The following is a 17435-nucleotide window of genomic DNA, read 5'->3' as shown; positions in this document are numbered from 1 at the left end:
ATAATACTTTAAAAATAGAATAAATTTATTTAAAGAACTCAGATTGAATTTGAAAATTTTCAAAATACAATAACATACTTAACCCCTTTTGTTTATTTTATTCTTAAAGATAGTGAGTCATACAGAAACAGAAGTTTTGCTTTGTGCGTGCCGCAATCTGCACGAAAAACACATTCATTTGATTAGGAAATACCGAAATAGGAATAGGAACGTAGGAATCAGGAGGCAGTCATTTCGAGACATGCCCACTTTTCGGCACTGCATGCTCATGAACTGTACTTTACATTGTGTATTTGTGATAAATGGGAAATATCTTTTGAGATAGAAAAAAAAAAACTATGTATGTCGACAACAGAACTAACATAATTTTCTCATTTAAAGTATAAAAAAAAATCTCAAAATTTGTTTTATGTGAACTCTACGGAGAAATATTATTCTTGAGCACGTTATTTTTACAAATGTACATTAATTTACATAAATAGATCCAACTAATTAATTAGAAACTGTTTGCATAATTTTTTTCATATATATTTTACAAAAAATATGAGAAAAAAAATGAAATTAATGAAAGAGAAAATCACATTTTAAAGAAGTTAATGCTTGGTTTTTGCATAAAATGTAGTTGAGAAGTTTTTTTTTCCCTAATAAGCCTCTAGATTACAAAACATGTAAAAAGTAAGGTGATAAAATGGGCAAATTCGATATATTTAAGTCTGACTTATTATTGGCTAACAAAAAACGAGTTGAGCCAAGTTGGTCCATGAAGAAAATGAGTAGTAAACTTTGATTAGCGTCTAAGGACAAGTTAATAAGTCAATTTGCTGATCTTTAAAAAAAAATATTATATATTTATTTTGAATTACTCTTTTAACATGTTTTTTTTTCTTAATATCTAAATGACTTGTTTAAATCAATGTATCTAAATAATATAAAAAAAATCTCCAATTATATATAATACAATAAATTAAATACACAATAAATTTGTTACATAATAAATCATAAATTATATACAAAATAAATCTGAAGTGACTTAATTAAATTTATATTAAAAATAATAAATAAATAAATAAAAGGGGTTGAAACCTCAAGCATGTCAGTTGACTCAACAAACTGACGAGTTAGACAAAACGAGACAGACAGATTAATGAATTAAAGTACCTAATATAACTTGCTAAATTTTTATGAACCAACAAACTGATTCATGGATCGTAACTCGTTTTACCTCCTCTAATGAATAGGAACACCTTATAATTATAGATGAAATAATTGACTTCCAATTAAGAAAATAAATTGTAATTAAGTATAAAATTTATAGTTATAAATTTGTAATATGAGCAAAAGTATATATATATATATATATTATATATATATATATGAGGATTATAATAACATGTGTAACTTTTATTAAGTATTACACTACTTAATAACTTTATATTAAATATGAGTTTTGTAAACCCAATTGTTAGATTGAAAGTTATTTACTTCTGGATTGTATATACAAAATTTTATATTAATTCAAGATAATTTGATACTTTATTTTTATAAAATAAAATTGACGTAATATATATATTTTAAATATACTAAAATATAAATACTTTGATTACCTTCAAGTTATTGTTCAATTTTAACAAAATTTGATATAAACATATAAAGTGTTATGAACTTTCAATTTAATGGTTGCATTTACAAAATTCATATTTAGTATAAAATTATTGAGCGGTATAATACTCAATAAAAATTACACCGGTGTTATTATAACTCTTTATATATATATATAAATTTTCATTCTATCATAAATTACATATAATAAATTTATGACTTAATAATAGTTAATCACTCTAAAAATACACACCAAACTATAAATTTTTAATTAACTTGTTGAAGTATGAAATCTTTTACAAAAATAACATAATCATTAAACCCTTTTAATATTTACCAATGCAAAAATTACACTAACCATAAGAATTTTGAACATGAGATATATAAATGATGAGGAATTAAAAACCCTTACCTTGGATAATTATGATTCAATTTTTTTTAATCTCTTTATGTTATTTGTATCTTTTCTTTTAATTATTGAAAGTGACTTTCTTCGCTATATTTCGGTCTTTCTTAATTCTTATTTCTTTGATGATTAAAAACCTTACTTTTGTGGTAATGACTTTTCTTAGAAAAAGAATCGTTTATATTTGTTTTCATATTCCTATTTTCTCACACTGTTTATAGTTTATCTAGAAGAGAACTTGGTCACTCTGCATATTGTTATATTTTTAGAATTATAACAATAGTGGTATTTAAAAATGAAAAACATGTGGTCATTGCTCACGAGTCACGACTAATTGAAGAGTGGGTCATGATTATTTGCAGGATGGTCTGAGTAGTTGAGTTCAAATGGAAATTTGAAATCATGTGCATGTTTGAGGTAGAAAAATATTGGTTAGCAACAGCGTTAGAAAGGTCGTTGTTCAATGTTCACACTTGAATGGAAAATGCGTAGACTGCGTAATTGGGATTTGATTATTTGAAGAAGAGAAGACTGAGTGACACGTGAGGTCAGATACAGAGAATCACTTTTAGTTTGGAGCCGACGGTGTGCGACCAGAACCTGCCTTCGCTTAATAGTCAATCCCTATCACGTGAATGCAAATTTCTTTCTATTTCTATTTTAATGTCTAGGAAAGATATAAATATATAACTTAAAATTATATATGACTACTTATATTATTTTAAACAAAACAATTAATTAATTATTATTTTAATAAAACAAATATTTTAAATAAATAATTTAATATAAATATATGTAATTGATTACATAATTATTATATTATATATATATACAATATATGCTACTTATATTTATTTATTAAATAATTAATTTAAAATATGAAATATAAAATAATAATAATAATAAATAAAATATAATAATATATTTAAAATCTATTAATATATTTTAAAATATAATTTAAAAATATAATATTATAAATAATTTATATATTTAATTTGTTACATATTATATATAATAATGATGTTTTTTTTAAAACTCTCTCTAGCATAACAAATTACACTACTCATATATATATATATATATATATATAATTGTTTGAATAATTTATTTTCATATAATTATTTAGTCAAATTAAATATAATTTAAAAATTTTATTTTTTTACTCTATTTTTACTTAATTTCACCTACTAAATAGCTATAAATTTTATTTTATTTTTAATCTATTTTTCTTTAAATCATTTTTCACTCATTTTCTCTCTCACTCATTTTTTTTTTCCTTCAAAACATTCCCTCTTTTCCCTTTCAAATCATACCCATCTCTAGATAAAGTAAAAGTTATTAAGTAATTTAGGACTGCATATGTGATATTCTACATTTTGTTAATAATTGTAAATTTTATTTAAATGTATGTTGTGGTGATTTGTTGTTTACTATTGAGAAACTTTAAAATTTAGAAAACTCTTATTGAGTAATTGAAAAATAAATTTTGTTGTTGTGTGATTTATATGATAATATTGGTAGTATTAATGCATTTATTTTTGTACTTGTTTTATGATTATTTTTCCAAGTACTTGGTTATCTTACATATTTTATTATAGTCAGATTGTGATAATTATACTTAGTATAGGAATAAGTCATAAATAACTAGAGAAAGAGCTCTAGTTAGAGTTATGATGATCGTGATATTGTTTGTGCTACCATGACTTTGTAGTTTTTTGTTAGTAGTTATTGTTTGGTTGACAATTAAGATGTTCATATTTTAAGTGGGATTATTATTATTATTATATGTGTGGGTGTATGTACGTGCATGCGTGTGTATAAAACATGATGTAGTTTTAATTGAAAAACATTAATGATATTTCAGTAGATTTTATTCTTATACTTCTGTATATATTATTGCATGTATATATGAGAATTGTTCATATATTAATTATAGATAGTTATAATTATTTATATATATTTTTCATTATGAGCAGTTAGATCGTTAAATGTAGTAATATAAGAAATTATTATGATATAATTTTTAATGAATTTCTACATAACATATAATTAAATATGATTAACTTTTTATTGTAAATTAAAAAACTTAAATTTATCATATATATATATATATATATATATAAATAAATTATTTTAATGGTCAACAAATAACAAATATTATAAAGTCCATTGTTTATTGAATCTTGCTTGTTGCTTTTCTTTTCATTCTCAAACCAATAATTTTCACTCAATTCCTAAATTTGGCTGAAAGCTCTTCACTTGGCCCTGGTTGGATGTTATTAGCATAGACCAAGTTAGCAGCCATAAAATCTAATTCTGACTTGTAATTTGTCATCTTCAAGTGATAGACAACCGATTATTGTGCTGCAACTCAAACGAGGAAAACACCTATTCAGTTGGCAATGTTCCAGTAGAATATTTTTAATAAATTATTCATCAAATATTTTATTTCGTTATTTATTTGGCTTAAACATTTGTTGTAAAGGTATTGTACTATTGTTCAGTTAATATTGACAACGCACCAAATGTCAATCAATGGGAATTTAGGATGCCGAAAGCAATTTTGGTTCACTTAGTTTTCGGCTGCAGTATCTCAAATCATTCCAATTTTATGGGCTAGATGGATTCTTATTGGGACCCCACTTCATTTTGTTTAGCACACGTTCATTGAATTCGGCTTCGGCACGTCACCCCTTTTTCCATGCCATTTAAACATGATTTAATAATATGGAAAATTAGTCAGGTTTTAAAACTATATATTCCTTTTTTTTTCTTCATTTTTTTAATAATGATATAAAGTATCACTGAAAAGAGGAGTGATATGAATTGTGAGTCTTTGTACATTTGTTTTCTTATTATACTTTCATTTTGTTATTATAAAGAAAAATATATCCATTTTTTGTTTGACCTAAGAATACTAAAGAAATATTTTGAAGCAAAATAAAACTTGAATTATATTTTTCAATTCAGACGTTTATATACTATTTATAAAAATAAATAAGAGATTATTGTGATGTTTTCATGAAAATTTATATTTTAAGTTAAAGTATATTAAAATATAAATCACATATATTTTTTAATATAGACATTTATCCCCTTTGTCTTTTTCATTTGGGTTCAATCTGTGCTACCAATGTCTAAAAGAATTAAGATGAAGAGAAATGAAATTAGGTCTCAAAATATCAATATTTGAACTTATTTGTATGGTGGTATGTCATTTTTTTAAATTTATTGTAGAAAATGAATATCATGCAATATGTAACAGATATAGTAGGTTTAATAATCTATCAGTAATTTATATCATATTCATTACATAACTTGTAATTAATGTATGCATCTTTTCTTAGATAGACAAACTGTTTCAAATTTTCAAACACAACTTTATGGTATTTGTTATAGTTAACTCAAATTTAAGGTACATTAAACAATACCTGCTTTTGTTGACTTTAGTTAAAATTCAAGATATTAGTTGTGAATGTTACAACTTTTTGGTACTTAAATTCAGTGTTCATTGTGAAATACTGATACGCTTACATGTATGCGAGTAACCTAAATTTTTAAAATTAAAGAGAATTTTAAAATGATACTTCCTATAAACTTGAATATAAAAATAATATATATATATATTACATTAATTAAAAATATTAGTTAATTTAATTTATTTTTAACCCCATTTTTTTTAATCACTCCGTGTGATAATTGATGAAACACATTGATTTTTTGAACTTGTTTCAAGTGGTAACACTTTTTCTATTTTGAAAGATGTATGACTACGTCACTCAAATCAAAGGAATTATTAGTTAATTTACTGTTAACAACAATTACAAACAAATAAATAAATAAGCATAAAATTAATGATTTGTAAAGATTGAATTTTATAATTTAATTTCACAAGAAAAATGATAGATAAAAGATATTCTTAACTTTTCATAAGAATTTTGGTCTTAATTTTTTTTACATGAATTAATAAATAGATTAAACAGAATATTAATTTTATAAATTAAATTTTTTTTATAAAAGAATAATATTAGAAATATAAATAAAAAAGTAATCAATATAATATTGACAAATTTAAATAGATTTGTTTTTTCTACACTTAGTATGATATAAAGAGAGTAATAATAAAAAATGAGGCTAAACAATGCTAACTTAAAAAATTAATTTTATTAGATTTTAAATAATCTAATACTAAAATTGAATGTGATTCTTTGTAAGTCGAATTGTGTAACTGTTATCTTTATCCTTCATAAGTATCCACAATATGATTGACAAGTATATTACAAAAGTATTCATAGGGAGAGCAATGTTGTTCATGGGTTAGCCAAGTGGAGAACCAAATTTAATTTGATGTTTGTTAAATGGATGAGTCCTTCAAATTTTATTGTGTGTGAAATTGATTTATATTTCATGTAATTTTCTTTGTTTGATTGTATTCATCAATATAAAAAAAACACATTGAATGTGATTAAACTAAGAATTTGTTATTGTAACATTTTGTTTTGAGCTAGATTTGATATTTTTTGTACAATAGTGGGACCAGTGACGAACATCAGAAAGAAAAGAAAAAGGAATCAGATTTCTGAAGGAACGAAGAAGAACCAAAATGAGCTAGGCCCATAATCATAGATCAATAAGAAAAGTAAAACCAAACAAACGGACCAAATTTATTGGACAGGCTTGGTATTGTGGCTATGGGATGGGTTCGGTGATCCAAAGCCTTGTGCTGATGGGCTGAAATCGTGGGACTAAGTTTGTTGGTGGCTGATACATGCTGATTGTAATGTAAAGCTTAATGTTATTACTTATTTCTGGTGCATAAGATAAAAATAAGCACGGTCAAGATCATCCCAGCAAACAATTGCCTAGCTTTGGCATTGATTTAACGAGGTTCTTATCCTACGTAAGATTGCAAGAATTGTTCCTTTTAGAGTATATTTACAAATAATAAAGAATATGTTAAAAAGAGTATTTCAAACCTTTCAATATGACAATGTTGTAAAATATTTGAGATTTACAAAATCATAATCGTACGTAAGAAAAGTGCACCTGCACTGCACAGTGCAAACGCCGAATAATTGGAGGTGCGATCCCCCTTTTATTTCTTAAACCTACATACCATAAGGAGGGTAGATGTGGCATTTATGGGGACTCGTCGTGGTGTCAAACAATTTGGGTGAATTGATAAATGTTGAGAAAGTTGCTGGTACAGTATTTAAAATACTTGTCCAGTAACTGCAATCATCAGATACTACCGAACAAAGCGTGATTGCTGTTGAACAGAATTGAATCATCCTCTCTAACGGACTCTTAATATGTTGTTCATCTCTACTTCTCCACCACTCCATAAATTAATTATGATTTTATGTTTTGAATTATACTGTATCATCCCCTTTCAGTTGTACTTGTAATAGTAAGAGAAACATGAGGATCCATAATAAAGGGAAAAAAGAAATGAAACAGCATACATAAATTGCAACGAGTGTAGAAAGCACATTTGGGCATGCAGTTGCAATGTGATGATTACTCTTGAGTTTATACAATGGAATAAATATGAGGCAACAGAAAGGAGAAGGAGATCCATCTGCGCAAGCACACTGAAGGACGCTTCAAAATCCAGAAAACGTAAGGAAACGACAGTACAAGAGTGTAAACGGCAATTACGAGTGGGGATCTGAGGCGCGTGGGCGATCATCTCCGGCAGCGCGTGATGACGGAGCATCCCCGGGAGTAAGGGTGAACGGGGCCTCTGGCCTTGTAGCAGTTGTGCGTGTAGTAAGATCTGCCGGAGCGAGGGGGGCAGGGGATTCTGTTAGCGGAGAGAGCACCGTAGGATATGTAGTACTTCATTCTCCGCCAGAACAAGGATCTCCGGCTGAAACCGTTTTCCACGTCCTCCTCTTCGGTGTCTTGGTCCACGTCATCATCGTAGAGCGACATTGTGGTAGGCCAGTCCAAGGCGTCCGACATGAGATTTAAGGTTGTCTCCTCCATGTGCGCCCGGGCGCCGAGGGAAATGCAGAGGAAGAAGAGGGCGAGGGTGAGAAGAGAGAGGGAAGACGCCATTGGAAGAAGAGAGTGAGAGTGAGAGTGAGAGTGAGAGTGAGAATGAGTGTGAGGGTGAGTTATACTCGTTAGGGTGTGTGAGCCATGAGGAGTGAAGAGTGAAGAGGGGACAAGAGACAGAGAGTCACATGATGTTAGCGCCAAAGCTGGTTTACAGCTGTGCCTCATCAATGCCCACCTATTTCAATTATTCTCTCCCACCTCCTTTTGCTTCATTCATCTTCCCATAGATTGCGTTCCATCACATCCCACGGTGGGGAACCACTCTGCTTTTAATTTTATACATCAATTTCTAATCAAATGCATCCTACAATATCTCTCCCTCAATAAATGGGATCAACGCTCATTTTAAATCTAATCACGCACCCAATATCCCTCGCTGGATTCTAATCCAATGTCCTACTCCTACCCTTAAAACTTACCATGACCAAACCTAAAAAAACCAACACAATAAATCGTGGGGGAAAAATATATTAATATTGTTAGTTATGCTATAAAGTATAAAGTGTGGAGTTTAAATATGTTCCATGGTCAAATGTTATTCAAAATATAACTTTATGCGGAGAGTAAGCATGGGTCGGAGACTAGAGTGTAGGATTCAATTTATAAGCTTTCTTACCATTTTTTTAGTACATAATCCTCTCTATCTTTTATTCAGCACAAAAAAGAATAATGCTTATTGTGACACCCCCCTATCTGTTTTATTGTAAAGCTTCAACTTTTATTTTTGCATTTGGATAATAAAAAAATTGTTAATGTAAAAAATTCAGCGTGAAAAGGTGCGGCAGACAGCAACGATTCCTTTTGTTATTCTTCTTTTGGTCAACAGAACGACCAGACACAGACTACTAGAGGCTTAAACAGAGAGACATAGACTCCTACAGAGTGGCCCAACAAACAATACACAAGAATGGAACCAGACCTGTATTTTTAAGCCTGAAAATTACATGGACCAGGTTAGAAAATGGCCCTCCTTTCATAAGGTCCAAAACTCTCATAGAATGCAGGCCGAATAGATTCTGCTATGGGCCGTGACTCATATACTAAACTTTAGTTTAATGTTTTTCCCTCTTTGTCAATATTAACCCTTTCAACAAAAACAAAAATACAATTTCCAAAAAAAGAAAGTGACCATGAATAACATTGACTCAGTCACTTAGGCATATATAACTCAACATTAGCTAGTAATTTTCCTCGAGTCTTGTGTATAATGATAGCATAGATTAAGATGGAAACAACCATGTAAGGAATGCAAGTCAAATTCTTAACGTTCTTTCTAGATACGATCTTTATTCTAACAATAACATGATTTGTTAATTGTAGTCTTAATAGATGCATTGCGTAATGATTATAAGTTATTCTATATTTATTTTATCCGTATATAACATTATTTTTATTTTATGTAGTTAATATAAACTTTATTTATTTCATAATTTAATTAGAATAATTTTATTTGGTGAATATAAACTTTATTTATTTCGTAATTTAATAATTTTACTATTCAAAACCAAACCTAGTTTTTTACAATATAACATATTGATCTATGCTCCTTCATAATTTTTAAATTCAGTTAGGATTAAATTTTAGATTGAACCGTGATTTTAGATTATTCTTTTTTAAAATTATTGCGTTTTATAATTTTATATAATATGTTAGTATTTATATTTAAAAACATATAAGATACATATATATTTTAATAATTTTATATTCACACATGTATTATATCATTTTAATTTTTATAAATATATTTGTATTTATGTATACTTTAGATATACATCAATTTGAGTCTTATTTTTTCCATTTAATAATTAATTAGGGAGAAAATCATTTTTCTTTTAAAAAAATATAATTAAATAGTAGTTGAATGAGAAAATATTATAAAAGAAAACTATATCTACATCGAAATTATAAAACAAATACATATATAATAAAATATATATTTTTAAATAAGCCAAGTATTAATGTGTTTTTATATCAAAAGTTCACTCTCATATGATAGGAGATGATCAAACGAGAAAAAAAATTATCAAGAAGACAAATAATAATAATTATCGAATTAAGATTAAAAGTAATAGACTGTTAATATTAAAATTCAATCATGAACGATTTGTTCTGTTTTGTATTTTTTTAAATTCTTTTTACAATACGAATCAAGTCAACCTAATCACACATTCTCGTATTAAAATCTTTTCTGCCTTTTCACTCCATAGCCTCTTAAAAGGGAGAAACTAATTTTCGAAAGATTTCTATGTTGATATATATGTTCTGTGTTGTTGAAAAATGGTATTTTTGAGAAAACTAATAAAAATGTGAAAGGAAGTTACAGTAGTTTAGAAATTAGGGAATAATTAACGTATTAAGTAACTCGTTATATTTGTTATGTCATCATTCAAATAAATCAGTAAAATTTACTAAATAATCACAGCATTTCAATATTTAGAGATCTGATTTACATTATTAGAAGTTGCAAGTCAAAACTAGACGATTATAATATTTAAAACACGAAAACTGTACTTAATTCTTTAACAGTAAATGTATATAAGTTGATCGAGGGCATATGCTCCAAGCAGCGGACTTGAATAGATATCTCTTTGTTCAGATCAGTCGCTCTCACTCACTTATCTGTTTACTATTTGTCAATTACAAAATGCCTCCGATCATCGATATCATGATTTCATTTCATTTTCATTTCCCACCAGATATATTTAAATATAAACAACACTCACATGAAAACAAAAGCCACTCTTTTACGCACTTCTGCTGAAAATTATGTTTAATATTGTCGCGTTTTAACTATTATCTTAACGTATGATTATGTATATTAAATTTTAAATTATTTAAATAGATGGGCGGATGCTATTCCTTACATAATCTCATTAGCTTCTACATCTTTTGTTTGTATCTCTCTATATGTTAAAAAAATAAAAAAAAAAATATTAATTATTTTTGTTATTTTCATTGTATTAAAAAATACATGCAAATAAGATGAATGAATCTATAAAAAACAAAAGAAGCAGTAACAGGGACCACTTTTTCTGCAACATAATTAAACAGCTTATCTTCTTATCTGCTCTTCTTTTTATATGTGACAAAACACTAGAGTCTTAATTTTTGCACGCTTCTTTCTGAGTTTCTAAATTTGCCTGGCTTCAAACATGGCAATATCTCCCACTTTAGAATGGGTCCCTGCAACAGAGAAGCTAAGATTATAGTTTATATAGATCATAGAGAGTATTATTATTAGATATGCGAATCTTTTTAAAGCTACGGGTGCCTCCACCTTTAGTAACAGTGGTTGGGTATATAAGCATCCTATTCAGCAAATTTCTCCCTTCTTTATCGGTTATAGGATATTTAATTGTAAAATTTAAATCAAGCACACAATATTGTTTGAATAGTGTGTTTAATTAACCACAGTAGATTCAGGGAGACATGAGTGTTATACTTATAGTGTATAGTCTATATATATAAAGGTCTTAAAGATACATGATTAATTATATATACCTTGAAAGAGTATCTAATTGTCCAAAAAAAAGAGTCACAGATAGTAAATATTTACTCTTCTCATTTCTAGGTAAAGAAAAAAAAAAACATTACAATAGATACATCTTATATATTCATGCTTACACTTGAATACACTATAACAAAAAATTTAGATTAATTTTAATAAATTTGATTAATCATAATTATATATTGTTTAAAAAATCATCATATATAAAAACAAGTGTAAGTTGTGAAACGCCACAATAATTTACAAACATATACCTTGTTTATTATTAGATATTCGTTAACACAAGCTACACTTTAGAGATAAACAGGTACTAGCGTGGAAGACTGCTGGTAGGTTGAGGGAGAGGTTTAGTGGTGAAGAGTGAAGGAGGAGGGTGTTGCTGCTGCCTGCAGTTACTACACACCTCGATAACCGTTCAATTCTGCACTGGACTTGCTTAAAGTGCGGTGATAATTGATAACTCCACAGTTGACACCCTTTTCTTTTTGGATCGTTTTTTCTTTCCGCAATGCATTAAGCATATATAGTCGGGTCCACGCTCTTATCTCTGCCAGGGATCAGGTAATTAAGCTACCTTCTCTCTGACAAATGTCATGTGACACTGGGGCTACCTGGTAAATCAAGTGAGTTAAAACTTCATGGCATATTAGAAGGAATTGAGCCTAACCTGGTTCATGCATCTTGCACCATTCAACCCTACCGTTGTGGTCCCTTTCCTTCTCTCATTCTCAACCATCCGATCTTAAATGCTTCCATCTTCCACCCTTCACATCAACGGTGCGAATCCACCCCGGCCCACACGTCATGGGCGCTCTCCAATGCATCATAGATTACATTTTTTCCACATTTCCTTCCATAAATAGATAAAATTAAATAACATTTCTCTCATTCTCAACTTGCTATAAAAAGGCCTTCCATTTCCTGCTACATTGGTCGGTTACACAGATAATAATCTGCACTGCTTTATATATTATTCTCTCTCTACTGCAAAGTGCAAAGTGCAAACCCTCCTCAGCTTCCTCTCCCTTCCCATACTCTGCTCCCAACTTTTCTCTCTTCCACTCCCCCTTGTCTCACGCTCATGGACGTGGACATTCTCAAAACTTCTACCAGTGACACCAGCATGGACATGATGATGATCATGCAAATGGATCAAAAGTTCCCTGAATTATGTGAACCTTTTTATAACCACAACACTACTAGTACTACTCTCCTCCACCCAGAAACCGACTTCTTAACCTCCACCACCACTCTTCCCGTCTTCTCTAACCCAAACGTCATAACTCCATCGCCCACTTTCATCAACACGCCACCCTCTTCCTCTAACTTCCTTCTCCAACAACCCATGACACCTCCTCTTCAACCCAACCCTTCATTTTCGGAGAAGAAAAACTCTGTGGCGGCCATGAGGGAGATGATTTTCCGCGTAGCGGTTATGCAACCTATTCACATAGACCCGGAATCCATCAAGCCACCCAAGAGACGGAACGTGAAGATTTCCAAGGACCCGCAGAGCGTGGCGGCGAGGCACAGAAGAGAGAGGATTAGCGAGAGAATAAGGATCCTTCAGAGATTAGTTCCTGGTGGTACCAAAATGGACACGGCTTCCATGCTTGATGAAGCCATACACTACGTCAAGTTCTTGAAGAAACAAGTGCAGACGCTGGAACAAGCAGGGGCGAGTAGACCCTTGAACATTGTCGGATTCCCTGCTACCACTGTGTCCAACGCCAACAACGTTAATTATTCTGCTTTTGTCAAGAGTTGCCAACCGTGTCAAATCACGCCTTCTGCAGCTTCTAAACAAATGCTCACTTGACAACTCTTTCTTTGCTTCATACATGCATGAAAAATTTATGAAAATCGATTAATTATATATATGCGGTGTATTGATCTTCATGGTTTTGTGATCGTGCATGGAATTATAAAGACTCTTAATTTTTCCGTGTACTTGCCATTGTTTCCAGAATTTTCTATTTCTCTTTTCCATCCTAAAAGGGGAAATAATTAATATGAATGAATACTTTCTTCATTTTTTATTTTATTTTTATAATGAGTGTTTACTGATTGACTCAACGGCCTAATAAATTTTCAATCCTATTCCGATCAGAATGAATGTCAGAGTAAAATGTTTGAATAATAAGAAGCAAATCTAATGGGTGATCTAGAGTGTTCGAATGAGTATGATATATAAAGCAAAAGTTTGACCCATATATAAATATATACGGACGCAGTGTTGTTTTTGTCTTTTAAATATGGTTAACTCTAATGGGCCAGTAGTTTTCAGATATTAGGCCATTTCACATTTAACCTTGCTGACCCACGACACGGTGCAAACAGCCTGCAGCATGCATGCATGCATACTCACTTCCCTATTCTTCATTTGGCATCCAATGCAACCAGTCATTATTACTATTTTCAATTAAATTTCTATTTTCTTTCTCTCAATACAAAATGCTAATTTTAAATGAGAACAACTCTTTTTTTATTCATACATAATAGTTATGTAGAGTAAACATTTATTCTTTATTTTACAAAGAGTACTATTGAGATATAAAATTAAATCTAAAATTATTTTATTCTTTATATGTAAAAGAAATTCATTACAATATAAATTATTTATCACAAAAAATTCTTTAAACACATTGCAACCCATATGTTTAAAATTCTTTATTTTAATTATTTGTTATTTTACGCATATTAAAATGTAATTTATTTTATAATAAATAAAATTTATTTATTATAAATTTAGTTATATGAAAAAATATTTTTTCTATCACTTTATTTAATATTAAAAGAGAGAAATATTAAACAGAAAGAAAAATAAACATAAAAATAATGTTATATAAATTGTTGTATATATAGTATTATTCATATTATTATATGTTTCTTGCGTCTCTTTGACTTACCCACATACTAATGACTCGGGCCATACAGGTCTTCTAGAGAAGAAAATTAAGGGCCCATAAGGTTAACCGAAGTAGGTTGCCTCCCGCAGCAAGGTCGAATAATTTGGTTGTTCGTGTCTCAAGGATCATGCCTCACAAATGTCCCAATTTTTTCTTACTTGACATATATGATAAAAATTTACATTAGGTAGTGAGGAGTTTATGAGTAAAAGTTTAGGCTTCTCTAAATAAAGTTTTAGGTTTGGATTTTGTACATGAAAAAAAAACATATGGAAAGAAAAGATTTTATTAGAAATCACATTCTACAACAAAAGATGATTATCAATAAACTGTAAACATTTCATACTACAGGTATGGTAAAAAAAAAAAATATGAAAAAGGTGAGAAAACTGTGGAGAAGTGACTAGCGAATTCGGGGCATGTGGTATAGTCGAGTAGGGACCCATGCATGCTATGAGATAGGATTTAAAATTATTATCCATTAGTGAATAAAACTAAAGCACCTTGCTATCAGCATATGCATTATCTCTGCACCTTCCCACCTTCTCTATAGTGCATTGTATCCTCCTCTGACACATTCCTTATCGTATTCCGTTTCACTTTCCATTTCTTATTTTATATATACTTCATTCTGCATATTTTATTTCATAATATTCTAAATACTTTAATCCATAAATGTTCTAAAAATTACACTGTATAATTATTTATGCAAACTGTACACGTCGTTGATGTTAGACTATCATCTCTACCTCTACCTCTACCTGTAACTCACCTGATGGAATAGGATAAGTTTCATTGTTCCTTGTGGGATGTATACCGACATTGCATTCAAATTGATACCGCTATATATAATACTATATTAGATATTAGATTCTTGCATTTAATGGTCAAGAAAGAAAAAAGAAAAGGCCAGTGAGAATTCATTCAAATGTTGCAGCCACCAACTATCGTGGAAATGCAAGAAAATTTCAGACACTAGTACAGCTTTAGCATTTATTTCCTTATCTATCTGGTTATATTCTCAATGACAATCAGCAGTAGTAGAACTTCATAAATCAAAAGCTTGGTGATTAAATTATAAAAGTATTATTAAAAGAATCTCAACTTTAAATTTCCGAATTTTAATAATATCAATTTGCTTGGATAATTTTTTTAATCATATATTAATAGAAGTATCTATTATTTTCGTTGAAAATTAATCTCTCAAAATTTTGATTATATTAAAATTATTATATTTTTATCAAATCTAAGATTTAAATATAATTAAGGGCATCAAATATAATTTGATAAAAATATTTTAATAAATTTATATTTAATTTAATTTTTTTATTTTTTTATATTATAATTATGTGATTTTGATTTATAAGATTTTAATTAAATAATTTTAATCCCTTAAATATTATAATTGTATAATTTTAATTCTTCAATAATATTATGATTATACAATTTTGACCTATTTAAAGTTTATATATTATAATTTTTATTCATATATTAAGTGATATTTTTTTTTACTAAAATTTTTAATATATATAACTTAAATAAGTAAAAACTTATATAATTATGATATTTAAAAGATTAAAATATACGATTATAATATTATAAAAACTAAAATTATTTAACTAAAATTAAGAGATTAAAATTATATAATTATTATACTTGAAAAGAAAAAAAAATTAAGCCTAATATTTATCAATTGAATTTATTTTAAAAAATAATGCATTCAGTTTATTTATAATCACACTTTTCTTTAACAAGTTGTTTATCGTATACTTTTATCTTTTTAATATTTTTAAATATTAAAATAATTTGATAAAGTCAACTATAAGGTGTTTGATTAGTATATTACTCCCGAAGTAGGACCGAGATCATAGTGTAATATATCGATTATATATATAAGTTGACTTAAACCTCGAGGTCAATAAGACCGATATCTCAATATATAAACAACATCAAATATATATAACACGTGACAATAATAACCAACCTAACTGTAGTTAACTCACCTCGGACAATCGTTATAGCAGTTATATCGGAAAATCGCACAACCCAAGTAAATGATAAGTATGAGAATAGACAATGAAGGAAAGACTAACTTGATCGTTGGAGTCCTTTTTGCAGGTATATCCAAGACGTTCGAGAAGGAAGACTAGAAAGAGGAGACTCACCACAGCAACCGACCTCATACAATCTCGGCTAGACCAGAACAGGAAAGACGACTTACCCGAGTTGGAAATCCAACCTGATTCGTGTAAGAACAATTAGTAATTGTTCTTCCTTAAAACTTGATGTAAGAAGTTTTTGATGAATAGTGTTCGATCCTCAACTTTCAAAGATCAAGTGGATTATATCTAAAAAAGAACATCGATATTTAAATTAGCAAGTATTTAGAGTGAAACAATATATATTATGTCTATATTTTCACATGAAGTGAGAGAAATATGTTACCAGGTTCTGTTGAATAATTTATATTATTTCATAATGACCTAGCATTACTCTCCGTGAAAACTGTTAGAGCAAAGCCACTTACCCACACACGAGAGAGAGAATACCCGAGAAAAACGTAAAGTAAAAAATGATTCTATTATACACTGAATAGCAGCAGTAATTATATCAACGTACAAACAGAGTCAGTTACTATTTATACAGTAAATGGAGAATTTGAATCAGATTTCTTAACACCCCCCTTTGATTCAAAAGCTTACAAACAAAATACACCCAAAGATTCTCTCAACTCCCTAAACCTTTCGATCTTCAATGACTTAGTCATTATGTCCGCTAGTTGCACTTCTGTTCTGCAATGCTTCAATTTAATTCTACCCTTGCTTACCTGATCCCTGAGAAAATGATACTTGGTATCTATATGCTTGCTTCTGCCGTGAGATACTGGATTCTTGGCCAAGTCTATAGCTGATTTACTATCCACAAGCAATTCAACACCACTATCAAC

At 29.0% G+C, this 17435-nt stretch overlaps 2 protein-coding genes across 2 annotated transcripts; one reads left to right on the top strand and one right to left on the bottom strand.

The window, feature by feature from the left end:
• Positions 1 to 7416: 7416 nt before the first annotated feature.
• On the bottom strand, positions 7417 to 8234 carry RALFL34 (ralf-like 34). The gene has a single exon (XM_020362154.3). The coding sequence runs from the start codon at positions 8066 to 8068 to the stop codon at positions 7694 to 7696; it is 375 nt and encodes a 124-aa protein (XP_020217743.2). The 5' UTR covers positions 8069 to 8234; the 3' UTR covers positions 7417 to 7693.
• Positions 8235 to 12203: 3969 nt separating this feature from the next.
• On the top strand, positions 12204 to 13529 carry HEC1 (basic helix-loop-helix (bHLH) DNA-binding superfamily protein). Its single transcript, XM_020362741.3, has one exon. The coding sequence runs from the start codon at positions 12661 to 12663 to the stop codon at positions 13396 to 13398; it is 738 nt and encodes a 245-aa protein (XP_020218330.1). The 5' UTR covers positions 12204 to 12660; the 3' UTR covers positions 13399 to 13529.
• The last annotated feature ends 3906 nt before the right edge of the window (positions 13530 to 17435 follow it).

Source organism: Cajanus cajan, chromosome 11 (assembly GCF_000230855.2).
Source record: "Cajanus cajan strain Asha chromosome 11, NIPB_CcT2T_4, whole genome shotgun sequence".
Classification (NCBI taxonomy): Eukaryota; Viridiplantae; Streptophyta; class Magnoliopsida; order Fabales; family Fabaceae; genus Cajanus; species Cajanus cajan.
The sequence above is the reverse complement of the archived record's forward strand: the minus strand, read 5'-3'. Positions and strand labels throughout refer to the sequence as shown.

Coding starts and splice junctions, on each gene's coding strand:
- HEC1 (XM_020362741.3), top strand. CDS start 12,661: ATGGACGTGGACATTCTCAAAACTTCTACCAGTGACACCAGCATGGAC.
- RALFL34 (XM_020362154.3), bottom strand. CDS start 8,068: ATGGCGTCTTCCCTCTCTCTTCTCACCCTCGCCCTCTTCTTCCTCTGC.